At 41.2% G+C, this 26,696-nt stretch overlaps 1 protein-coding gene across 8 annotated transcripts in view; it reads left to right on the top strand.

The window, feature by feature from the left end:
- Positions 1–26,696, top strand: part of rbfox3a (RNA binding fox-1 homolog 3a) — a 389,771-nt gene that overhangs the window by 174,017 nt on the left and 189,058 nt on the right. For 7 of the 8 annotated variants that reach the window (XR_005281053.1, XM_038288300.1, XM_038288303.1 and 4 more), the window contains exon 2: positions 2,307–2,416. Coding sequence is in view for 7 of the 8 variants with exons in the window: in XM_038288300.1 (XP_038144228.1) it covers positions 2,307–2,416 (110 nt within the window). In the remaining variant the exon portion in view is untranslated. Of the gene's footprint in view, positions 1–2,306; positions 2,417–13,230; positions 13,848–26,696 lie in introns of those variants that run through there. The other variant, XM_038288304.1, reaches the window with a different exon arrangement.

Raw genomic sequence — 26,696 nt, 5'->3', positions numbered from 1 at the left:
AGATAGATAGATAGATAGATAGATAGATAGATGATAGATAGATAGATAGATAGATAGATAGATAGATAGATAGATAGATAGATAGATAGATAGATAGATAGATAGATAGAGGGCTCGACGTTAACCATTGCCCGATCGCCCGGGGCAAGTAGTTTTTATTGTCGGGAGAGTACAAATTTAATTGCCGGGCAAGTGAAATGATCGCAAAAATAATCATTTATCACTCAAAATTACTTTAAAATCAGCGACATTCGCTGAAAATGACCCACAAGCGTTGCCGGCTCGTGATTTAAAAAAACACGCGTGATTTTCCACCAGATGGCGGGATTTTTGTCCCCCTAGCGGTAATTTTGATGTAGTTACCAAAACGAGAAACAAGCTAGAAAGTATACTGGGCAAGTAAAAATTGTTTCTGGGCAAATGAAATGTGAAAGTCACTTGCCCGAAGGGCAAGTGGTAAAAATCCTTAACGTCAACCCCATAGATAGATAGATAGATAGATACACTGCAAAAAATATAAATCTCAATAAGTTATTTTTTCTTAAAATAAGTGTGTTTTTCCTTGATTTGAGGAGGTAAGTAAGACACTTTGCCAATGGAACAAGACAATTTCCTTTTAAAATAAGAAAAAACTATTTTATCGTCTTATTTCAAGTAAATATTATCTAACTATCTTATTTTAAGAGTGAAAATACTCATTCCATTGGCAAATCATCTTATTTACCTGCTCAAATTAAGGCTAAATATACTTAATTTAAGCCATTTTTTACTTATTTCTGGATTGTTTTTGCAGTGTAGATAGATAGATAGATAGATAGATAGATAGATAGATAGATAGATAGATAGATAGATAGATAGATAGAGGGCTCGATGTTAACCATTGCCCGATCGCCCGGGGCAAGTAGTTTTTATAGTCAGGAGAGTCAAAATTTCATTGCATTTGCCTGTCGGACAAGTGCAATGACCGCAAAAAAAAAATGTATCACTCAAAATTTCTTTAAAATCAGCGACATTCGCTGAAAATGACCTACAAGCGTTGCCCGCTCGTGATTTAAAAAAAAACGCGTGATTTTCCACTAGATGGCGTGATTTTTGTCCACCTAGCGGTGATTTTGATCTAGTTACCAAAACGACAAACAAGCTAGAAAGTATACTGGGCAAGTAAAAATTGTTTCTGGGCAAATGAAATGTGAAAGTCACTTGCCCAAAGGGCAAGTGGTAAAAATCCTTAACGTCAACCCTTTAGATAGATAGATAGATAGATAGACAGACAGACAGACAGACAGACAGACAGACAGACAGAATCTACCTACCAACAGAGGAAGGGTGGTAAATTATAGAAGACCTTGGAAGTTCGAAGTAGCTTCTGTCCTTATTTGGTCATACATATATTGCCTCAAACTCAGACTTTTAATATTTGATGGAACTAATTATAAAAGTGAGGTTTAATGTTTAAGATAAAAACCTATCAATCTAAAAACGGTTCTATAGAGGGACAGAAATTGTCTAAATACATGACTTGGAGTAATACGCCTTGAATATTGCGAAACATTCCCCAGAAATTCTCTGACTCTCCAGCAGATGTTCACACTTAGCCAGAACATCATTTAACGTTGCCACTATGAGCTGAGCCGAGTTCAGGTACCTCAGGTTCAACTTTCACATAAATATTAACGTCGCTCGATCGTGCACAGCCCTGAAAATATTTCTTTTTTCTCCCTCCCTCTCTTTCTTTTTTTTTTCTATTATCACCTTGATTTGAAGGCCAGAATCTCCCGGTCATATAAACCAGGAAGTTTCGAGTTCTTATCAGACTGAAAGATTTATCAGCTGGTTCCTGTGCTCACTGGGGAACTCCTCTGCCTCTGGAAAGTTCCTGCTTTCTAAACCGATGTAAAACTTTGAGGCTTTGAGTGGAGTCAAAATGATGGAACCTATAGAAACCGAGTGAAATGTTTTAATGTGATGGTATTTGTCGTGATGCGTGAGCATTTGTGTCTGTGTTGATCCTGTAATTCAGTCTCTTTCTGTGCCACCTTTTATTGATTTTAGAAGAGCCATCTATGTGCATTTGTCGTTATATAGAAGGTCAATAAACAGCTCAAATCAATGTTTATAACAATCGATGTAGCATTCTCTATTATTTCGCTTCCTGCACAATGATTTCCTTTGATTTAATTTGCTCCTTGGTTATTCTCTCCCCCGTTCCTTGCAGAGCGTTCCGTTGCCGGAGCGCCTGCAGTCGCCCCTTGCTGCTGCTTGTCCGTTTCACTGACGTGTGCCTGTGTTTCTTTGTGTCCCTGCAGGAAACACGTTGTGTAAGTCAGGAAGCATTGCCGTCTTCGGGAACGTGGTGTACAGCGGACTGCTGAACGATCACCTCTGGCATTTGGGAGTGCCCCTCTTTACGAGACTGGTAAGAGCAGCTGGGCCCCTCTGTGCACACTTACCTTCGTTTTGTCCAAAGTTTTAAACGCAGTCGAGCTCAATCCTGCAGACATCAGGTGTGCGGGGTTCCCAGAAGCCTGTAATGGGCTGTTTTTTTTTTTTTTAAGGTTGTTCTGCTGACATGTGTTGGAGGAGTTTCTGTGGACAGGATGCCACGGCATGACCTCTGCTGTGGATTTAGCCCCAGAAAACTCTCCTTTTCTGAACATCATACATGATAAAAGATTTCTGTTTAAACACTGTTACCTCCGTTGAGGCTCAAAAACCATTGCAGTTACAGAGAAATGGGTTGACTGAATAATTCAGGATGTTTGGTTAAATAATTACATGGGTTTAATGAAGAACTAGAGCAGTTGAAGCTTGCGTTAACAATTAATGACAGATGTCTTAACTCTGATTGTTAAAGGGAAGCTGACGGTTTAACCCTCGTGCTCATTGTTGCTGCAATGCAGGGGAAATCTCACAGCAATTTTCCCAAAGAAAAATAAATCCAACCCACTTTTTCTTCTCCTTAATTACCCTCTTTCCAAGCGGGGTTGCACGTTTTTTTGTTTCTTTTTATCAGTGTTTGTTATTGATTCAATCTGTCGCTGAAGCTGTCATTTATGAGTCACGAATTAGTGTTGATTGGTGCACGAGGGTTGCATATAATTGGGTTACATTAAATAGATAATTCAGCTGATCTCATAAATGTCTAATGCAAAGGCTTGTTTGATTATCAATTGATGTCAAACAGAGATGCAAGAGGCTGTCTGGATTCCAGTTGGGTTTTGCTTGCAGGGCAACGCTTCCAAACGAAAATAAAACCTTCTCCTCAGGACTCTGTAAGACTGTCTGCAGGCCGGGCAGAGAAACATATATCTGATGTAAGATATGCACTAATAAATACACAGCGGACCAGAGGAGAGGAAATACCATCAACCATTATTTGATATTTATTTCTTGTAGTTTTGTCATAAATGTCACTGAAAAGCTGGCCTTTACTGACAGATCTGCACTAGTTTCTACTCTGCAAACTAAGTGTGAAAGTTTTATCCAAACTTGACCTGTCAGAACCAGGATTCTTGTGAACCCAACAGAACATTTGGTTCCATCCTTATTATACTTCTACAGGTCACCTGACAAAAGCAAGAATATTCTAGCAGCCCTGACTTATAATGCACTCACATCAAACGTGAATGATTCAAGTCGCATGTTATAGCTGCAATGAGGAGCAGTTTGTGATGTGATCCATGTCTTTCTAGTGATGCAGATGGTATCGCTGGGTGAAAATAATAAAGAAAAACCCACAGTGGGCATGATGGGAATTTTACTGGAGCTACAAACATCTTTTTTTTCAATTTGCATCGCATCAGCCAGTCAGGGTCTGGATGTTAATGTGATATAGGATGAAGGAGCGCAGTGAAGACTGCACTTTTTTAATGAATATGGAAGGTAAAAAGATTCATTTTGATATAGGATAAAGTTAGGGATACACTATTAGGGGGGATTTACCATTAGGCAATAACAGGCAGTTGCCCCAAGTTCCTGGGGCCCCATAAAACTGTCTTTACATGTGTAGTTAATACAAATATTCCTTATTTTTGCATATTTTTTATTTTTTTATATGTTTTTGATCAGTATATATGCTGCATATAGACATATATTTATAGATAGATAAGTATTTATTTTATTTATTTGTTTATTTGACAGGGACAGTACAATTAAACATTGCAACCAAACAGGTGGCCGATGTCCAAGTACATAAGGCTTGTAGCCATGGGCTAATTTGCAGCCTTTCGTCCCTGGTTAGGCTTTTAAAAGGTGTTAGCATTAAGGGGGAGGGAGGTTAGTAACGACACACAAATGCATAAAAAAAAACAAAAAAACAAGAGAAGTTAAAACAAAAAAAAATGTACAGTAGAAGCCAGTTTAGATAGATATATATATATCTATATACATATATATATACATATATATAGGCTATATATATATATATATCTTTCTATACATATTTATAAAAAAATTAATAAAAAAAATATATATTTTTCTATATACATAAATATATAGATATAGATACATATAAGGGCATCCAACTCAAAGGGGTAAATGTTTTAAAATTGTAACAAAAAACATGCAAACACTTTGATTTAGGATTTTTTTTGTCCTTTAAAGGCACACTATGCAACATTTTTCAGTTAATTAATGTGTTCCATAACGTTTTGGATGATTAAATGAGTCATTTCAGGTCGAACAAAGGTTTTCTCGGCCGCCCTGGTGGTCTGTAGGGGAAATACCGTACTTGCAATTGCAGGAGCCCTCGGCCCGCACCCACAGGCTCAGAAGTCTCGTGCATCGCGAGAGTCGGTCTTGCTTTAAGGCGAGAACTTGGCTAACTATAATCTTTGTTATTTAGACACATGCATAACAAATAATGTATGAAAACATGCTAAATTTTCAAACTCGAAAATTGGAACAAAATAGTCACTTACCGCAGTAGACATGGTGATTCGTTGCGTTCGCCTGTCTGCTAAGCTCAAAACAACGGCGCCTGGCTTGACGGAGAAACCAGGAGAACAGCTGAGCATATTTACGACAGTGCACTTTTACTTTCGCCCTCTGGGGGGAGCCTCGCTGGAAAATCAACACCGGTTGCATAGTGTACCTTTAATATGCTCTACATTGAACCCATGGCAGTTTTAGCTTTACCTGATTTAACTTGTATATCAAATCTTTTTAGGGATTTTTTTTGTCCTCTGAATAATAATCGATTTATCCAAAAATGTATGGTTTAATAATTATTAGTTGCAGCCCTAGAGAAAGATTTCAGAGTTACACAATACCTTAAAGATTGGATTTAAACTTCTGATCTCGTTCACTGAGAAAAATATATTTGAAAGCAGATTCCTGATTTTGGTTTTAGGTGAATATTTGCAGTGGAGAAAATTTCTGAAATTTGCATTTGGCTGCAGAAATATAACCCAATTTAGGCCAGAATTAATATCACTTAAAAGTTTTCCGCCCATCTATTATTTGTTACAAGAAGAACACAGAAATCTGAAAACTTATTCAACTTTTTTTTTGTTTGTTTTTCTTTTCCACTGGAATAAATGGATCTAGAGCAGCAAAACAGCCGGATATTAACAGAGAAAATAGTAAAAATCTTTCATGCCCGCCTCATTTTTAAGATGAATCAAACATCCAGATGACATTCCCTGCAGTGTTGCACTATGGGAAATGTAGGATTCAGCGTTTCTGCAGATTCACCCGTACTTATGGGTTGGAACTCAAGATTTCTCATTCTTCTGAGTTTAACTGTCTCTCGTTAATCTGTCCCTTGCAAGTCCCCCAACTTTATTGGAATTCGGTGCTAAATTGCTGGTGTGTCTCTAAACTTTTTCCATGAATTATGCATTTAGCATAAAATCACTCCCTGCCCTTGGAGTCATAAAGTAGTCGAGCTGCAACACAGAGAAGTGATTTTTATACTTAAACCAGTGTGTGGGATGGTCCCCTAGAAATAATCGACAGAAATCGAATAAAGAGAAAGGGATGGTGATGCTGCTGAAGCCTGATTTTTAGTCTCTAGAATCCAAAGTGATCTGATTTATTAGAGGTTCAACGGTAATGGCTACAGAGCAGCGGGGATCCAGAGCAAACATGAGGGTGAAAAGACAAAAATAAGCATAATTAGCATCTAACACAAACAAGATACAAGCGAAGAAATCAGGTTCGGAAAAATATGCAGAGATAATTATTTTCTGTTGTACCTTTTTTTTTATGAAGAACATGTAAACAAGTCTCACCGTAGAACTCTGCAGAAACACGAATTCCTCCTGCTGCAAGGACAGCTAACTCTCCCGCTGTCATGGCGTTAACGTCCTCTGCATCCTCTCCGGCAGAGCGCCACAGTCCACGGGAGTCGTTGCTTTCAGTGGAAGGTACGACTCCTCGCTGCGACAGAAAGGTGCAGCTCCGTGCAGCACTCCCTGCCTGCGACACACCAGGCCTGCCCAGCGGTGGGATCAGCACGACACGCTGCGAGCCTTCACATCCCCAACACACAGCCCCTAATTACTGCACAGCCCTGCCAGTTTGTACCCTCAGGCCAGCACTGACTGCTCAATGCCAAGATGTAAACACTGCATTATTAACACTACATACAGTCTGAGCACACAGCTATGTTTAATGTACTTTTTGTATGTCTACACGGAGGCATTACATCAGAGGGATTGTTTATGTGCAGCAGCATACAATGAATTTATTGTCTCCCAGACAGTGCGTTCCACTATTACCAGATGGACGATTTGCTGCCTGTAGTGTAATGTATGCCTACAAATGATGTTTAATGATATCTTCCAGGGATGGAAGCAAAGCATCACCATTTTGGAGGCTAAATGTACAGTGTATGTCAGAAAGCTGGAGACGCAGAATTAGGTAACGTCATGTTTTTTTAGTTACTGGCTGTCAGGACGCCTCGGTGGTATAACCCAGTTTCGCTTTTTTTTTTTTTTTTTGTCTTTGCAGTAAGTCAGAGCTGAAAGTCGAACCCATCACTAATTTAAAGATATATTTTTTTTAAATGTTAAAAGCCTCTCATGTTCAATCCCAAATTCAACCCGAGTGAGGGGGGGGGGGGGATGCTGCAGCCTCTCTGTTAATGCAAGAGCAACTGCGGCTGTTTTTTGGTCTGATACACTTCTTCATGCTTTTTTGTAAACATTTTAGCTTCAAACAAAATCTAAATTAATGTGATTGGTAATTTTGTCCTGGTTGAACCATCAAATTAGAGGCGGCTTTTAAATCATCTCAAAAAATCTGAATATTTGCACATTTTGAACGGAGCAATTGTGATAAATGCTTAAAATCGTAGCTAGATCTTTATTTATCTCTGATCCTATTCTGGCTTTCTGATAGTTGGACAGTTGCCTAGGGCCCCAAGTTCCTGGGGGCCCCATAAAACTCTGTTTACATGCATGGTTAATACAACAATTCCTTTTTTGTGCACATTAATTATGTTTTGATAAAAATCCTTTACCTAAAATGCTATCAGATAGCTAATAATAAGTGTGTCTCAGCCCCCCATTCAGTGTCCACCATATTGGATCAGTCCATTTGCTGCACATGTTCAGAAAGGTCCAAACAGACAGCAGCAAACCATTTGAAAACAAACCATGCAAAGAGCAGTGTTGCCAACTTAGCGCTTTAGTCGCTATATTTAGCCACTTTTCAGACCCCTCTAGCACTTTGATTTCTAAAAAGCTCCTAGCGCCAAATCTGGCGACTTTTTTCTGCTACTGGAGACTTTGGAGACAACATCTAAAAGCAGCGAACTCTGCTCTCCAGAGCGAGTAGATTGGTAACCCCGCCTCCTGCTCTCCTCTATCTTGTCTGCTGTCATGATTCATGCAGCTATTATTTCATCCAAATGAAAAATGGAGAACAGAGAAGCAGATCATGGCTTGTCTACAGTGAAAAGAAGGACTGGGTTATTTACTTTGGCCTTTTTGGAAACACAGGAAGGAGCAATCAGCTAAGTGAGCTTAGTGCTTGGAAAAAATCTTTCATTCCTTTAGAGACAGCATGAAAAGTCAGCTGAGTGCAAAACATAGAGAGGAAAACAAGAAGAAACGGGACAAGAAGAGAGGGACACAACCTAGAACAGATGATCTGTATCTGTATAATATATCTGTTTTATGTGTTGTCTTCTCAATGATCTAAAAACCATGTAAAAAAACAAAACAAAAAACATTACAATATTTGATGCTGCCTGAAAAAAGTCAAAACCTGATATTTTATTTAGACAATCTTTCTAATATTGTCTTAAAATTTGTGTTTAATCATTTTGTAAAATAAAAAAAAATGAAATAAGCTTATTTGGGCCCTTTTTAAATATGCACAATAGTTTGACTCGTGGTTATGCATGTTCATGTGGATGCAGCATTAGCAACATTAGCTGTTATCCATGTTGAATTTATCAGTGTTTCCTGGTCTCGTACACAGCAGGTAAAAGGTTAAGCAATGAGCCACATTTATCGACTCCCTGCAGGTGAGTCTCTGATTGTTCGAATGCATTTGTTGGTGGAATAGAATGAGAACGGTGATGACAAGGTAGACTACTCTTAGCATCTTTTCATGAAAATGTAAATACAGGAGGAAGACCTACATTTTTGACACACCTTGTATGTTCTCAGTAAAGAACTTAGCAAAGTCATTGCAGGCCTTTTAGATGGAAGTTAATTGGCCACGGAGATAGGAGGGTTTGTTAACCTGTCGACTGTGGTGAATAATGCATGAGAATTGTTGAACTACAGGCTCCACATAGTCTGGTTCTTGTTAGCCACACTTTTAGGCTCGGCATACACTCTGCAATATTTTCAATCGTTGCACGCAGCTACAGCTCAAACTGTAGACGAAACCGCAGGATTTAAAAGTTGACAGTTCACAATGTGTGTTCTCACACTGTGTGACCCGATGTTCTGATGCGATCTACCTTCCCACACTGTACGTCCAAAAACCACATGTCGTACTTAGCGCCGAGAGATTACACTGGTCGGACTCGTTAATCGTTGAATGAAGAAGAAGAGGAACTCCTTTGTTTTCACATATGCAGTGATCGAGGTTCTGGTAAATCTGCGTCAACAGCAGGAATTGTCCACGAACACCTCACGACGGACGACTGAATTTCAGACGTTTGATTTTCTCCCAAACTTTATGATTCCTGATTGGGAGGTAGCAGTGAGAGGCTGATTGCCCCTTGTTTCCCCCCCAGTACACTACAAGACGCAGGATGAGGCTGAAAGTCGGCCCAATCGAAAAAAATTCTTGCACGACTGAAGAATCGGCCTGAAAAGAGCAAAAGTCGTACAGTGTATGCCCGGCTTTACCCATCAGAACACTATTACCCCATTTACACTATCCTTAAAAAAACATGCCGAGACCGGTCCGAGCTCAGTAACTGAGATAACTTATCGTGTGTAAATGGAAAGCAAATTGAACTAAACCTAGCTAGACACAACCAGACCGAGCTAACTCCAGACCAGTTCCAGAGGTGGGCTTGGCTCGGTTTTTCCCTGGCTCGGTTCTCTGATAACAAGAGCGCATGAGCAGAACGCGTCATCTCCGTCTGGCTGCACATCCCGATTCACACTCCATTCCAGTAGTTGCCGTTAATGCCCCTCCAGAAACAGAAGAAGAAGAACGACTTCTTCCTCAACTATAAACAACAATCGACATCTTCTCATTTTAAATAATGGCATTTTAAACAATAACACCAAAGTACTTTCTGAATGTGACGGCCATTTTGATTTGCTTGATTCACTCCTCCTTTGTCTTCTTCTTGTTGTGTTTTATGGCGGTTGGCAAACAACTTTCGGTGCATTACCGCCATCAACTGCTTGATTTCCTCCTTCAATACTGGCAGTAGTACCGCAGATCGTCACTAGGAGGCGAGGAATCAAGGAACCGAGATAGCGTGATGTGTAAACGGTCGTAAGAACCGAGCTCCGATCAGTTAACCAGGCCGAGCTCGGTTCTCATTCTACATTAAAGGACCGGTCTTGGCATGGATCGGTTTTTCAAGGGTAGTGTAAATGCATTTTTTACATTGATGATTTTTCTTATGATAAAACAAATGGAAAAAAAGCTTAGAATACTAAAAAGTTACCCTAAAAACTTTCTTATGATCAAGTAATTCTGTTTAATTTCTAGATTGCATCATTTTTCTCAAATTTCGATTTGCAGAAAGTGTTCCTTGCGTGCAACAATAGGGGAACGAATTTCCCTCCACAGTTGTGGACAACACGACAGTTTTCAGGCAGCACTTCCTGGTTTATCTATCAAGTCCTAAAGTCATACTCGGCATCTCCGAGTTCTGGGGGATTTACCCTAATGCCGATCTGTGTGACCTATTTACCCAACATCATTGTGCGCCTCATTTCCCGCAAGTTTCCTCTTGATGTGTAAGCGCTATTCGACTGTTTACAGTACCATTCAAAATGGCCCTACCCAGTCAAACGCCAGCCGAATGGCACTCACTTCCCTGCAACTACAAGCGAAATCCCCTCCAACATCCAGCTACTGGAGTCATCTCCTCTTGCATATTTTTTTTTTACTCTGACTCCATCCTTTCACTGAATTACAGGGTCTGACAAGGAGATGATGCTTTTCTTTAGATCTTAATGTCCACAAATTAGACAATTTTTTGAATTTTTTGTTCAAATATTGATGTTTAAAAGGGAATTGTAGGGGACCAGCCAAGGGCCCATCAATAAGATTTACCGTTGGTGACTGACAGTGTAATGCAAACATTTTTAGCTGATGATCACTCACATTGGATAGATGCTCCCCTTGAGAAGAAGGTAGGATGGTCTTGCAGATCCATAGTTATTTGGAAAGTCACTTTGATGTTTCTTACCTAAATTGACAGAAAAATGGTCCACTACACCTTCAATAGGGACGACACGCCTCGCAGCCTCCAAAGGAAGCAAAAAGAAACAGGTTTAATTATACTGAATACATTATTAGAGAGAAAATAAAATAGCCTCAGAAAGTTTCAATTAATGAATGAAACTTTTTTGCAAAAAAATGAAGCTGTATTTGTTCTGACTGAGTGATTCAAGGGTAAAAACAAAGAGCTGTAAAGAGTATTTTTGTTTCCCTGTGTGAAACCTGCTTGATGTGATGTATGTGAGGTAAAAACATCGATAGCCACCTGTGGGGCTGATGAAGACACATAAAGGGATAAAACGAGCAGAGCTTCAGATCCTTTCCACCTGGTTGTAAAGGGGGTCAGTCTATAAAGTGAAGTGTGTGATTGGAAAAAAATAAAATAAAATGCCTGGGAGATTCGGGATGGAGCTACATCCTTCTCCGGGTTTGAACAGACCCCACCGGGGCGTCCACCAGCTGAGACTGGGCTGAGAGGAGAAGCCACGGATTGATGAATGAGGACAAGAAGGCCGAACGGACCATAAAAACGGCGCGGCGCTCCACAGGGAACCTTGTTTCCTCCGAAGTCTTTCTAATGATGGGATCTGGAGTAGGTTGGCAGAAGTTGTTCTGTGCATAGCAGTGAGCTGCAGAGCAGAGGTGAGATGGTCATGAAATATTCAAGGAGCAGATATGGAGTCAGAGGAGATCGGACTTAGACGGACATTTTAGGCGGAACGCACTCTGTGTGAGGCCCTGGCTTCCTCTTCTCTTTGAAAGCTCCATCTTTGTAATGGATGGCAGGATCTCTTGGGAGTGTCTAGACGATGGTGGGAAATCTAAATGCCTGGGAAAGCCGCTCGCATCCCTGGTAAGTAGTGTTGAGCGCGGGAAAAAAGTGCAACTCAGAGTGACAGGAAGTGAGGAAGATCCCATATTCACCCCGATTAACTCTGTCTTCACCCAAAACGCCGTTTTCATGTGTAACTGAAGGACGTTGGCAGGGTGGAGATGTGAGGATTACTGGGCCATAAATGGTGCCTGAACCTTATTTTCCATCTTTTTTCCCTCTAAACTGAGCTGCCCTCAGCAGCACAACCGTCTACACCCTCAGCACCTCTGCCTGTCTGCCCTCCACCCTCTTTTCTTCCCTCTTTCCCCTTCAGTTATTTATGAGCAGGACTTGAAATAGACTTCAGTATTTGATAAAAGCGTGATCTTTAATCTGAGTTGCCTGAGAAGTGCATTTCATTTTTATTTGCCATCACAGATTGATGGAGGAGTGTGGAGGTTATCCACTCTGTGATTGCTAATGTAAATCCATGCTGTTGTGCCGGACGTGTAGGAATTGCTGCAAAATTCTAGTGCTACTGTGAGTTAAGATGAGCTAGTTGTGCTTTTCTAAACAAAACAGGAGATAAATTCGAGACTATAGTAAGGTTTTATGAAGGAGGCCCCTTGTGTATCAGCTTCAAACCCTGCTTATGGATAACACACCTGAGTATATCTGCTCAGTTCATTATGGCAACATGCTCTCTAGCTGGCAAATGTTCTTTAAGATCCTACGGCAAATTAGCTCATCCCCTAGGATGCCTTTTATTGGATGATCCTGTGCCAGAGGATGCCGCAAAACCACTCTGGGCGCTCTGCAGCCTGGCCCTGCTGGCCACGGGGTTAATATTTAAAAGCGTGAGCTCCCAGTCGGGTATTGATGATATGTTTTGAAAATTGCTGATGCAGGCTCATTGTTACAGCGCTGTCTAGAAGATAGCGAGCCCTCCCATCGCCTCCTATTCTCCAACGCTACGTCCGCCGCCGCCATCCGTCCCTCCTTTATAGCCGCCAGATAGAAAACACACTAAAGCATGTAATGCAATATAGCTTGGCACACAGAGGCGTTTCACACCAACTTCATCTGGCCTCTGATCTGCCAATACGCATCACCTGGGGGGGAAAAAAGGGTGTTTTTCAACCAGAAACACTTCCGGTCACTATACGTCGACAGAGGAAGATGAAGGGAGAATTGGAGAGCTTGTGATGAAGCTCAGCAGCTAAATTTGAATATATATATATTTTGTTTTTCATTCTTGAAAACCCCCCCCTAAACATTTCTTTGTCTTTCTTCTTCTGTTCGATCAACTAAAACTGCAACAACTTAAGTTCAGTTAGGAGGAGAAAGAGGAGTGATCCGTTAGTCCTCTACCATCACCAGTACCATCCTTACCCCCCCCCCCCTGCAGAGATTTCCACCACCAGCTTCCTGCACCCCCATTTCTCTCTCTCTGTCCCTCAACCCCCTTTCTCCCCTCCCCTTCCCCGGGACGCTGAATTTTACAGTACCGTCTGCAGGATCCCGTATTGTGCGGCGCACTCCTCTATGCAGAGCAACACAGCTCCGGTGGAGGAACGCTGGAGGCAGCTGTCAAGCGCAGGCTGCTGCTCCTGCTGCTCTAGTTGAGCCTCGGCGCCGTACCGACTGATTTCACATTCACCAATAAGAGACAGCACAGGAGCGAGAGAGAGAGAGAGAGAGAGAGGAACGGAGGGAGGGAGGGAGAGTCTCAAAGTGAGTGGTGTGGAGAGGCAAGTGGAGTGGAAGAGTGTCAAAAGAAAAAAGAGGTTACAACACCTCCTCAGCTCTCTTTCCCTTCTCCTGTCTGCTTTTCCTTCTTTCTCGTGTTGGCTCAGAAGAGGAGGAAGAGGAGGAAGAAGGGGGCTTAAAAAATATCTGAAGAAAAAAAGGTGCTTTTAGTGAAAGAAGAAGAAGAAGAGGAGGCGGAGGTGAGCCTCAAGTCGAGCCGCACTGAAGAGTTGAGAAGAGCTTTCCTCCGTGGACCAAGGACGAGTAGAGCTCTAAGTCCAAACACCTGGACCCCCCTCCCCTCCCCGTGACTCCCACACTGGCTGGACTGGTCCCGGTGCTCGGTCCCACTCTCCTGCCCTCGCCTGCCCACACCTGTCCCGCTCCAAACATGATGATGTACTTTTGGGTGAGTACTGAAGGCTGCCGGCGCCTTTTTCAGCCTGATGCTGTTCGCTGTCTGGAAAGCTGATGGCTCTTCCACTTCTGTGTGTGTTATCGATGCCTGGGCACCGCAGCAAGATACCATGGAGGCCTGTGTTTACGTCTCACTTTTATTCAACCCTTAAATGGGGGGAAATATTGGAGCAAGTCCTGTTCCTCAACTTCGATTGACAGCAAAAGCGGCCGGCTTGGAATCTGCAGGGAGGGAGGGGGGGGGTCATATTATGATCTCCAGGTCTGCCTTGGGTTCTCACATGTTGTTTTCGCTTCTCCATACATGGCAGTCGGGCTGCGTTTCATAAATTAATCGGCATTAAAACGCAGAATGAGGATGATTAGGGGATTGTTAACCAGAGCTGCTGATTAATTCTCTTTGAGATCATGTGTGATTAGTCAGATTGGTTTTGTCTCCTCGGTGGTTTGTATTCTCACCACAGTACCCGCCCAGACCTCGCTGCTTTTTCCTCTTCCATATGCCGCTAATGCTGCCTGCAGATCATTTTAATCCTCCACTGGTTTGCTAACTTGGAGTTCCTACCTTCACACAAACACAAAGCAAATGAATATTTGCAGCGTTGCCACAGTAAACAGTCTGAGCCGTAATGCAGTTATTGATGTGTCTCCTGTAGATGGTGTGTGTGTGTGGAAGTATTGATCGTGAGTTCAGATTTCTGGGGAGAGTACATCTTTTTTTGGGGAGGGGCGGTGATTTCATGTGGATGAATCCATTATATATGACTTTATACCTAAAACATTTTCTCTTACTTGTAAGTGAAAAAAAAAACAAAACAAAGGATGAATAACTAAAGTATGCCAAGCATGCAGTAGGTATTGATTCAAAGCTCAGATTTCCAGGGTAGAGAGGATGTTCTGAGGCCAAAGTTACTGTCTAGTAGACAACCGATCTGATATCTGAAGCATTTGTAAAGTTCTGGAAGTGATGGGAAGGGCTGTGATTTCCAAATCATGTCGTAACTTTAGGAAAACAATCGCAGGCTCGCTCCGAGGCCTCGCTCCAGCCTCTTTCCTGCACCCATCGCGGTCTCCTGGCCTAACTCACCTTTTTCCACCCACCCCCCCTACCCTCCAGCAACACAGACTGACGACCAGACGCAGATGTGGGCTGAAGCAGCGATGCTGACAGTTTACAGCCCTGCAGCTTCATCAGAGGAGCATCGGGCCTCGTCAGCTCCAGTGGCTCTCCTCTCCTCACATTAAAGGAGAAGCATCTGCGACTCGTCGCATATGTTTAACTGCGGATCCATTAGCGTCACGCTGAATAAAACTCTTACTTTCTTCACTCGCTTCCTGCTTTCTTACAACTTTTTTTCCCCCCGTCTTAACTCTTTCGCATTTTAAATTTGGATAAAACGTTCTTCTGACACAAAACAAAAATAGGAAACAAAAACTTTTAGTTGTCACACTGCAAAAACGATCTGGAAACAAGTAAAAATGTCTTAAAATTAGTGTATTTAGCATAATTCAAGCAAGTAAATAATAAGATTTGCCAATGGAATGAGTATTTTTACTCTTAAAATAAGATAATTAGATAATATCCACTTGGAATAAGACAAAGCAATTGTTTATTCTTATTTTATATGTAAATTGCCTTATTCCATTGGCAAAGTGTATCACTTAGCTGCTTAATTCAAGAAAGAAATGCTCTTTTTTTAAAGAAAAATAAACTTACTTAGATTTCAATTTTTTGCAGTGCAGGTGGAGTAAAGATGAATTAGAGAAAAAAATCAGCTCTGCTACAAAACTTTAAAAACTAAAAGAGATCCAGACAATAATAATGTGACTTTATTATCAAGACTAGTGATTTAAATCAATAAAAGAAAAGAAAGAAAAGTCATAAAGAGATTTAGAGCTAACTATCAGCTTTCTGTGTGTTTATTCACAGTAAAGAAGGAAAGAGGAATGTATGAGGGAACGCTGCTGCTTACTGGTAACAGGTGATCCAGTTAGCCTCTCCAGCCAGATTGATGTATGCCGTGTAAACAGCATTCTCACCTGGAATGGAGCCGTTAGAGCCCGGTTTAAAAGGTGGGACAAACAAAGACGGCGCAAACAGTTGAGAGCCAATCAGATAACTCTTTAAATCATTTTTATTCATTTAATTTATCCAACGGTCGGTTTCGGGTCATGATAAAGGGCATCATTAGAGCATTGCTCTGTTGCAGCTGAAACCCTGACTGTGATATTTACCAAAATGTTCCATTATGGTCCGCCTCCCATGCTGTGATTGGTCCGGTCTCACTGGAAAAAATCTAAATCTAGATAAGTAATTTTTTCTTAAAATAAGTGCATTTGTTCTTGAATTGAGGAGGAAAAAGAGACATTTTGCCAATGGAACAAGACAATTTATATTTAAAATAAGAAAACATAATTGCATTGTCTTATTTCAAGTACATTTTATCTAACTATCTTATTTTAAGAGTAAAAATACTCATTCCATTGGCAAATTATCTCCTTTACCTAGTCAAATTAAGATGAAATACACTTAATTTAAGAAATCTTTACTTATATCTAGATCGTTTTTGCAGTGCTGTTGTAGACCTGAATGTATTAATCATTACACTGCAAAAAAACGAAATCTAGATGAGACAATTTACACTTAAAATAAGAAAACACAACTACATTGTCTTATTTTAAGTGCGTATTATCTAATTATCTTATTTTAGGAGTAAAAATTCTCATTCCATTGGCAAATTATCTCATTTACCTTCTCAAATTAAGGATAAATACACTTAATTTAAGACATTTTTTACTTATTTCTAGATCGTTTTTGCAGTGTACCAGACTGACTTATGCCCCATGCCTCGCTTCATCATCTGTTTCCTAGACTTAGACAAACTTTGTAATTTTGTATGCATGCATACAGCTTACAATGAGAATGAGATTGTAGCTGAAATGAATAACATTAGTTAATAAATAACAGTTGTGTTAAGATTTATCAATGCAAAGAGAAAAATTAAAAAATCCGGAACAATCAATATTAGTAGTGCAAAAACTTATGGTGCAAAAAAGCGGCCATAAGGTTCAGTTCTGTACACCATAGAGGTTAAAAAATGACTTTATTCCAACCTTAATAGATTATTTAAATCAAATTTAACATAAAAGCTTAGACAGACGATACCTCAATACATCCATAAAACCACATATTTATGAACAAAAATCTGATTTAATGTTTTATAACGATGTTTTTTCCTCCCGTTTTATTTGAATGCTTGTGCAGAAAAACCAAATCGGGGAAGTTTCTGCAGAATGATGCTCTTTATTCATTGTATGAGAAGAATTGGTAACACTTCACAATAACCATCATTTATATACGGCAAAATGAGCATTTATTTATGATTTTATGATGGTTTGTTAATGTTAATCATCCTAAACTGCATCTGAACCAGTTATAAAAAGTAAACAGGTTACATTGCTCTGCTAACTTCAACGTCTTAAGAACTTAATAAATAATTTATTTACCTTTTATAAATGGTTTGGATGCAGTTTATAAATGATTCAAACATTAATAAACTATATGTTAATCAATATTAAATAGTCTTTTTAGGACAAAGATGAACAAACTAAAGCGTGATTGAACCATGTTGATGGGGGCTTGAATATTCACCCTGTACTGTAGATCAGACCCTGTGGTAGCTTAAGTTAGCATCGGCCTATTGCTGGACAAGAAAGACAATTCATTGTTGTTGTTGAAGGACACTGTAGAAAGAGTTCAAAGAATGGGCAGCTCTAAATGGGGGCCAACAGGTGCTAGGGCCCCTATACAACTGGCCCTTGTCATGGCTAAATACATTTTTAATGATATGCGCTGACACAGTAACCATAACTGATTGGTCCCTGTGAATAATTTCATTTATTTTTATTTTCAAATAAAAAATGAAGTTGTGAAGTTTAAAATGAAGTTTAAATGAAGTTTAAAAATGAAGTTGTCCCATTTTTAGACATATTCAGAGAGGATAGGCGTTTTTATCTGCTACATCTTAGGTGTCCTGAGCTGCAAGAGGCTCTTTAGCTCATTTAAAATTTTTGCTTCATTTATTTTATCCCCTGATAAATTTGGTTTAGAACTGATGAACTATTATAAGCGAAATCAGATTTGGTTCATACGGAGCCCCTAAAGGGACATGGAGGGGAAAAAAGAACTTTTGTGAGATCCCGCAATACTTTTGCGAGATCTTGCAAAAGTATCGCAGGATCTTGCAAAAGTTTATTTTTTGCGAGATCTCGCAATACTTTTGCGAGATCTTGCAAAAGTTTTGCAGGATCTCGCAAAAGTTTATCTTTTTCCTTCATGTCCCTTTAGGGCCGCGGTTCTCAAAGTGTGTGGCGCGACCCACTGGTGGGGAATTGAGACGTGACAGGTGGGGCGCGCCAAGTTCCGGTGTGTGTGTGTGTGTGTGTGTGTGACTATAAATGTAGAACGTGTGAGAGCAAACTGTCCTTATAGCTGTATGTTGCCGCTTTTTAGACCAATCAAACCCACAAAGTAATCATTACTAGCCTACATGCAGTCTAATTAAAAGAACATTAGATATGAGAAACATTTCACCTGGAACTGAAGTGCCAAAATAATTATTGACGTGACGTCGGCATATTATTTGTAACGGAATAAACTTTCGCGCCCCAGTGTTGCCAACTCAGCGACTTTGTCGCTATATTTCAGACCCCTCCAGCGACTCTTTTTCAAAAAAGCGACTAGCGACAAATCTAGCGACTTTTGGAGACTCTTACGTGAAAGCACGTATCGTTCCTTTTCTTGTCCTCCAGCGGCAGGTGCTGCCGTGGGGCGCCTCCTCCGTCCCAACCCCGTTCTCCCCCGCTATCGCAGGAGTCCCTCTCAGCGCTGCAGTCAGAGCAGAGACACAGCATGTTTAACTTTAGCGTCCAGACTGCAAATAAAGCGCACATGCGCCGGGATTGACGGCGCAGGTTGATCATAAATAACTGAATTTGAAATATTTTATTAGTTTATTATGCAATGAAAAATAAAGTAAGTCTATTTTTTCCTATTCTGTCTGCAGCACCTGCTGATTTTAGGTCTGCTGAGGAGGACCAGTTTATTGAAATGACGTCTGACTCCACCCTGAAGCTCAGGTTTAATGCTCAGACTAATAGTGAATTCTGGTTAGGAGTGGAGAGGGAGTATCCACTCATCGGGCAGAGAGCTGTGTGCATTCTTCTTCCCTTTGCCACATCATATCTCTGTGAGATGGGCTTTTCAGCTGTTGCTTCAATGAAAACAAAATACAGATCTCAGCTGAACATTGAGCATGACTTGAGAGTGGCAGTATCAAGCCTGCAACCCCGTTTTGAGAAACTGTGCAATGCAAAACAGGCTCATTGCAGCCACTAATGCAGGGATAAATAGACCTGTCTTGCCAGATGGATTTCACTTCTTTTCTTTTATTAACAGATTGCAGAGTGGCACTTTAATTTTTTCTATCTTTGAGCTTGATACAAATTTTGACACAGCTGCATTTTTATTTTCTTTATTTTTTAGCTTGCTGTTATTTGATGTAGATAGTTTGTATTTAGATACTACTTGTTACTTCAGTAAAATTGGAACATTTTAAGATTGTTGCATATTTCATTAGCATTGTGTTGGGGCGATGGGGACAGGCGGGGCTTGAAAATTCCCCCTTGTCCAAAGTGGGGAATGACAGAAAAAGTTTGAGAACCACTGCTTTAGGGGCTCCGTAGGTTCACATACCTCATGCTGGTAAAGATTCTCAGTCATCCAGGTCATAGTCGTTCCAAAAATGTGTAAAAAAGACAACAACAAAAAATCCACTGGACTTCAATTTCCAAGTTTGAAGACGTTTCTCTTCCATCCAGGAAGCCTTTTCAATTCAAAATGTCAGAAATAGCGCTGAGTTCCAGGTTTTATCCAGCAGCCCAACAAGGCCTTGTTTTTGCAAATTGAAACGGACGAACGGGTCCAACCCTTTGGAATGGGGGTCATTTTGGCTTCGTTTGTTAGCCTGCAATGCTCCATACCTGTCTATGCCTCTGAAAGGGGGTCGTTTAAGGGAATTGTTGGCCTGTCTGAATAGGCGGGGTCTTCTGCTTCCCTGTAAAGAGGTTGGGGTTGCAATGATAGCGGGTCATGTTCACAAACCTTCATAAAGCACTCATAAAAACATCAATAACTTTTAAGAGAATGGTCAAATTATTAACAATGAAAGACATTAGCAATTATAGAATAGTAAACAAACAAAATATAAAAAAAAGAAAGTCCAGCAGTGTGGAAATTACATGAGAGTTCAAATGCAAAACAAGAAAAGATAGCAATGGCACATACTCGGGTTGTTTTTCAACCAACGTCCTGACAGTCTGATTCACAGCAGGAGGTAGAAAATGGAACCATGTAGCAGAAGAAGTGACAAACATCCCCAGCAAGGTAGAGTCGGGTGGTCGTCATCTCCCGCAGCTTCATTTGTAATTTTTTTCTGTTGAAAGATCGCCTTTGAGAAGGTGGGGGATCAGTAAGAAATCTGCTTTCCCACATCTGGTATCCGCTGAGGTTGCCTGTGCATGTTAGTCGGCTCGGCCGTCGTTTAGCCCCACGAAGAAGGGCGACCGCCTGCCGTTTGAACTGCAGGTGGCGAGCATTACCTGTGGTCCCTCTGGACGCCTGTCAGCCGCGCATCAGTCTGGGGAACCCACAAGCTTCCCTCATTAGAATATTTATTCACCAAGCAGATGTTCTCATCCAGGGCAATTACCTTTGGCTTACATTTCCCTGTTGCCCACTGATATAGATGAATGTGTATACAAAGACGTCCCGGGTTATGCATGGGACCCGTGGGTGCCACCCTCCACATGTGCACGGCAGGCGAGCCTAGCAACCGTCTGGCCTGTAGCGGAGCACGGCCTGAAAAACTCCAACCTCCGCTGCTTCGGTGTAATTGGAGGAAGTGGAGGCGACATGGCCACACGGTGATGGAGAGATGGCCTGTATATCATTCTCTCCAGCCTGCTGTTCCTTTGAATTAGAGACAGGGAGAAAAAGGGAAGAGAGGCATGGAGTGGAGAAACCATGCATGCTTCTGTCCTCCCCTCAGTGTGATGAATAATTTAGCAGTGCAGGGCCCTTGCTGTCGAGTAGAGATGGTGGTAATGGGGAGACTGGATATATATATGGCATGGCGATGCTTTACGTTCGACTTCCTCGACCAAAGCAGTCGGCTGTGCCATGATGCGTTTTGCCTGCATTAATGCAATGTTTTTATTTATCGGCGAAGAACATAACAGACGTCTGGAGATGGTTTATCTGTGGCCACTGTGCCGGCTGCTGTGATTGGGTCATCTGTGGTGCATTACAGTATTTTACAGGATGAGCCTGACGAATTCATATATGGTTTTTATTTCACGCTCCATATATGTGCGCCGCAGAGCCGTGTTGAGGCAGAATAATAAAAAGAAAACCTTAGACGGGATTGTTGGAATTCATAACGAACAGAGAGGCTGATCAGCTATTCTGGATGGCAGGGCAGCGAGTCCGGGCCGCCGGGTTTCATATTGCACAATGAAGTGCTTGCGATGGTTTGTTAATGTATTAATTGATCTGTGTCCTCAGACGGGCAAATCAGGAGTAGTGTCACGTAGACTCTTTAGTACTCCCTGAGACGCCTTCATTAGCTGCTGCTGGCACGGCTCTCCACCCCCATTACAGGTCCACGTCGCCACACACTTTTTACCTGACTGCTGTAATAACTTCAGACGTTTCTATCTGCCGGCCAGACCTCCGACGGCCCGGACGGTTCGGGGGCTTAACATCAAATAAGAGGAGCTGCTTTGAAAAGGCTGACACTGCAGGTGATTCATTCCAGGGGGAGTCACGTGACGTTGTTTTGTCTGCCAGCGGGTTGCTCTCCTTCTCTTCCAAGTTGGAATAACTGGCTGTTGCAATCAGTCATTAACTTCCAGCAGAATGTTTTATAACGTGGAAGGGCGAGCGAGCCTTTGTTGCGTCATCCGACTTTCTACATCCAGGAAACCCGTTATCTCCTTAACCACTAAGACCAGGGAGAATCTTGCAACTTCACTGAGATGTGAAATTGTGTATTTTCCCATTTCAACACATCCAGCATCATTTCATAGGGAAATAGCAGAGGTTTATTTCCATTCATGATTTGGGAACGAGGGCTCCACCCTTTTGTTCTCTGAGGGATCGTTTGCAATCAGGGAGCTTCAGCAATAATTCTGTCAGCGTTTGGTCTCCCCCCCTTGGGGCTAATGGGTTTACAGCCCAGCTAATTGTGATTAGGACTCTGACAGCAGGTCTTACTTGCAGGATTTTCACACCACCGTCCTCTTTGATATTAGCTGCACAGCTGATAAAGAGATTAGATAGAGGAGGAGAGGGAAGGAGGGAGGGAAGGGGCGGCAGGAGGTGGTAGGTGTTCTTAAACTACAGAAAGACACCTACACGGGGGAAATCACCGGTGAGTTTAGCAGAGGAAAATAAATCCGGCCGCAGTAAAAGCCTTGCGCTCGCTTATTGCACCTGCTATCATTAGCACTTTTGTACACATGGTCAGCCTCCCAGGGAAAAGTCATTATCCAGCTGTGCCGTTATTTTTCTGCTGTTTTCTCCTAGTGGAGTGTGACTTCAGGGCTATAGCCAGCGCACCATTTAATGCCTCCAACACAATAAAGGACTCTAGCCTTAATGATGTGGGATTGGATGGCCATGCCTCAGGTTGTCCAGGGGCTTGTGAGCTGTTACTACGAGCGGCCATTTTGCCTCGCCACTGTCGAGGCTCCATGTCAATTCAACTCGGAGCGGTCCAGAGGAGGCAAGAAAAAAAAATAAAACCTCCTGATTAACAGCGGCCCTCGTCGTTTGAAAGGAAAGTGGGCAGCAAAACGATGGAGCCAGAGGAGGGAGAAGGATGGAGAGTTGCCAGTTCATGCCGAGTCGCCGGAAAGTGCTCTGTTTTCCTCTCCGACTGAGTGAACAATCCTGCGCAGTGAGATGTTTGATTATGCAGAATAATGGTTTAAACTAAAGCAAAGCAGACGTTTTACATCCTAATGACTCAGAAGATTAAATATTAAGATTATGGCTTCGCCCAACAAAGGAATCGGCAATAAAACTGGAGCAAAAGTTCAAAGATTTTTTTTTTCTTTTTTTTTGCCCCAATTTTCTAAACCTAAAAATAGGCAGCAGCATGATTTGCACATTCAGTGCGACGATGTGTACGTTTCAGGATCACAGCATGTGTCATTCAGTCTGAAAGGCACAGAAAAAAAACAACATTCTTCACGGCAATTCAGACGTCATGGCCTAAAAATGTCCTCATTCAGCTGATCTAAGGGTAGAAATGGCTTCTCTCAGCATTGATTCATTTTCAGGAGTTCCTCATCCTCTTACAGAAGCATATATAAACGGCTTCTCCAACATGGAGTATCTCATGCCTGGCAATTATGTTTTGCAGCTTTCTTAGCTTTACTTGGCCTGTTGCACCAGGAGCTGCAGAAGTCTCTCATGGCAGTCCTTCATCCTAGACGTCCGCGCTGCAGCAGAAGGCGTGTGCATCGCTAACACGCCTGTGCCATAGATATGCCCCGAAGTGTCAGCTCTCACATACGGAAAAGATTGGAGGAGAGGTCTCTGTGAGAAGGCAGCCAATGTATCCACTGGCAACCTGCCATGCATGATAAGGAAAACCTCTACTGCCCTCTCTTTCACAGCAACAAATGTCATTTATGTTGCTTTTCACTATTTCAAAACCAGGTGTTCAAACTGAAATTCAAAGGTTCGGTAAATTGGGAAGGAAAAACTGTTGGTGCACCGTCTGCAAAAAGAGTATTTTCTTTTGATTTGAGGAGGTAAGACACATTTTGCCAATGCAATAAGATAATTTATGTTTAAAATAGGATGTTTTTTTTTAAGATGCCAACTATTTTGACTAAAAGTCCAACATAGGGAAGGGAAGTTCCAGTTCCTGAGGGTTTAGCTTTCGTTCTTGGTCCATCGTACCTGAATCCAGTGGTTGAACTACCTTCTCAGTATGCATTCAATTTCTCAAGACTCCCTTTAACCATATATTTAGGCAAGGAAAGTTTATGCATGGGGAACATTTCAGTAACATTACAATTCAAAGTGCATTACATGAGAAGCAAAGAAAAAGAAAAGTGGATTGCAGTGGCGTAGAGACGACACACAGTTAAAGAGATTAAATGAATCATTAAATACAAAGTTTATATCAGAAAAGATGAAATGATTTAAAAAAACTACATAGTTGGATTGGAACCCATGCTTAGCAGAGTCAAAGTCCACTCTAAACAGCTGGGTTTTTTTAAATCTAGATTTAAAGCAACTGAGAATTTCAGTACTTTTCCTAAACCCTGGGAGTTTATTTTAGATCGGTGGAGCATACGAACTAACAGCTGCTTCTTCATGTCTGGCTGTTGATCCGCTGAAGTCTGTAACGTATTATGGAGCTAACCCATTCACTCAGTTATAAAAGTACTTTAAAGTCTATTCTCTGAGCTATGACGAGCCAATGGAAGAACTTAAGAACTGGGCTTATGTGCTCTACTTTCTTAGTTCTAGTGAAGATGCAGGCAGCAGCATTCTGGATCAGCTGCAGCTCTGATCCACTTTTCAGGCCGACCTGTGACCTGCAATGATCAACTCTACTAAAGATAAATGAAGCAGGAATCTTTTTATTCAAGTCCTGCTGAGAAATTCGTCCGTTGAACCTGGAGATGTTCTTCGGGTGACAGGAGTCGGACTTTGTTCTTGTCTTTATTAGCCTCTGAAGGTTCAGGTCTGAGTCCATCACTGTACCCAGATTTAGAGCCTGATTGGTGCTTTTTAGTTGAGTTAACTGAAGCTCTTTGCTAACTATTAAACACTCATCTGTTGGTCTAAAAATTACTTCGATTTTGGATTGATTATGCTACAGAAAAAGTTGGAACGTCAATGTTTATACAGTGCTGGAATGGGTTCACAGTCAGTACTCGAGTTGAGGAGGGGTTATCATACCCCTTCTTAAATGACAATCCCCCCATAACATCCCCTGTGATATTTTATTACTGAATGTGTAAAATTTCTACTATATATTAACAGTAATGGAAATATTACCCTTTCAACATTTGGCAGGCTACGAGTAGCCGGAGAAAAATATATAAAATCAAAAAATTAACCTACCAACTATGACTATGAAGCTGATCCCAGTTGGACATTTGTCGTCTGCATTTACCCCTAACTATGTAGGGGCAGCGATAGCCTAGCCTGACGTAGTCCGACTCAATTCTAGTCAGAATATGAGTCTGATGTTTTGAACGAACCAGGAAAAAAAATGCCTCTGCACTCAATTGGATAGACCTACAACCAATAAGAGCAACGGAGTGCGTGACGTATGTTAAGCGACGCATAGTTGTTGTCCACAAAAATCAAAGCGTGCAGTTTCACGCCTAGAATAAGAAGATGAGACTTGATCGCGTTTCTCTGTTCCTCTTTTAAAATTAATTTGCTGTCGATATCTTCTAGAACAGACCTAATAGCAGAATCTACTCACCCAAACTCTCCAGCGGCAGCCATTATTGTTGTCACCCAAGCGCGCATTGGTCACGTGGTTGATTACGTTACTGTTGATCATCTGTCCATCATCGTATAAAGCCCGCCCTGACAATTTGATTGGATCGCCTGACAGTGGGCGATAATACTCGCGCTACTATGGAGCAGAGCCAGTACGAACTTCCCCGAACTCAAACCTTGTGGGCGGGACTAAGTTCGGACTGGCACCCAGGCTAGCGATAGCCATGCCAGTCCAGGGACTTACTGCAGTTCTACTTCCTGTTAAAAGGGAGTTTTTTCCTCTCCACTGTTGCTACAAGCATGCTTAGTGTGAGGGATGGCTGAAGAGTTAATGAGTCGATGCAATCAACTGGTTTTCCTTAGATAGAAAACTTTAAATCAATCTGACTGGATGATCTGGTGAACTATAAAAGGGCCTTCAGATGACATGTGTGTTGTGATTGGCGCTATATAAATAAACTGAATTGAATTGAAAATGCTGTAAATACAGATTAAAAGACTATATTAATTAAGCTGGTAAAACTGCGTGTCGTCTGCACAGTTGGTAGTTATGGTAACTGATGTTGTTTGTTCAAATCTGAATTAGGGGGAGCAAGATATTAAATAAAATAGATCCTAAGATGGACCCCTGGGGAACGCCGCATATGATTTTGCTGCCTCTGATGTAAAGCTACCTACTTCTAAACAATTATTTAATTCCGTGGTGTTGGACCAGGGGCACATATAGATCTTGTTGCATACCAGCCCTAAGGAGATGGAATCATCCACCCCTTCTAGCCGATCCCCAATATGTACTACCGATGGTTTAAGGACCAATTCTTTTTTCCTCTTCTTTGTTATCTTCACTGCAAAAAATGTAAATCTCAATAAGTCATTTTTTCATTAATGAAGTGCATTTTTTCTTGAATTTAGGAGGTAAGTGAGACACTTTGCCAATGGAACAAGACAATTTACATTTAAAATAAGAAAAAAAATATTGCATTGTCTTATTTCAAGTGTATAATATCTATTTATCTTATTTTAAGATAAAAATTAAGGGTAAATACACTTACTTTTGGACTTTTTTTACTCATGTTTAGATCATTTTTGCAGTGTTGGTGTCATGATAAAAAATGACAATTTAAAAATAAGAACAAATTCCTTAAATTAAGTGTATTTACCCTTAATTTGACTAGGTAAATGAGATAATTTGCAATCGGAATGAGTATTTTTACTCTTAAATTTAATATTGTGTTTTATTAT

The sequence above is a fragment of the Cyprinodon tularosa genome, unplaced genomic scaffold (genome assembly GCF_016077235.1).
Source record: "Cyprinodon tularosa strain WSP-4 unplaced genomic scaffold, ASM1607723v1 ctg250, whole genome shotgun sequence".
Lineage (NCBI taxonomy): Eukaryota > Metazoa > Chordata > Actinopteri > Cyprinodontiformes > Cyprinodontidae > Cyprinodon > Cyprinodon tularosa.
The sequence above is the reverse complement of the archived record's forward strand: the minus strand, read 5'-3'. Positions and strand labels throughout refer to the sequence as shown.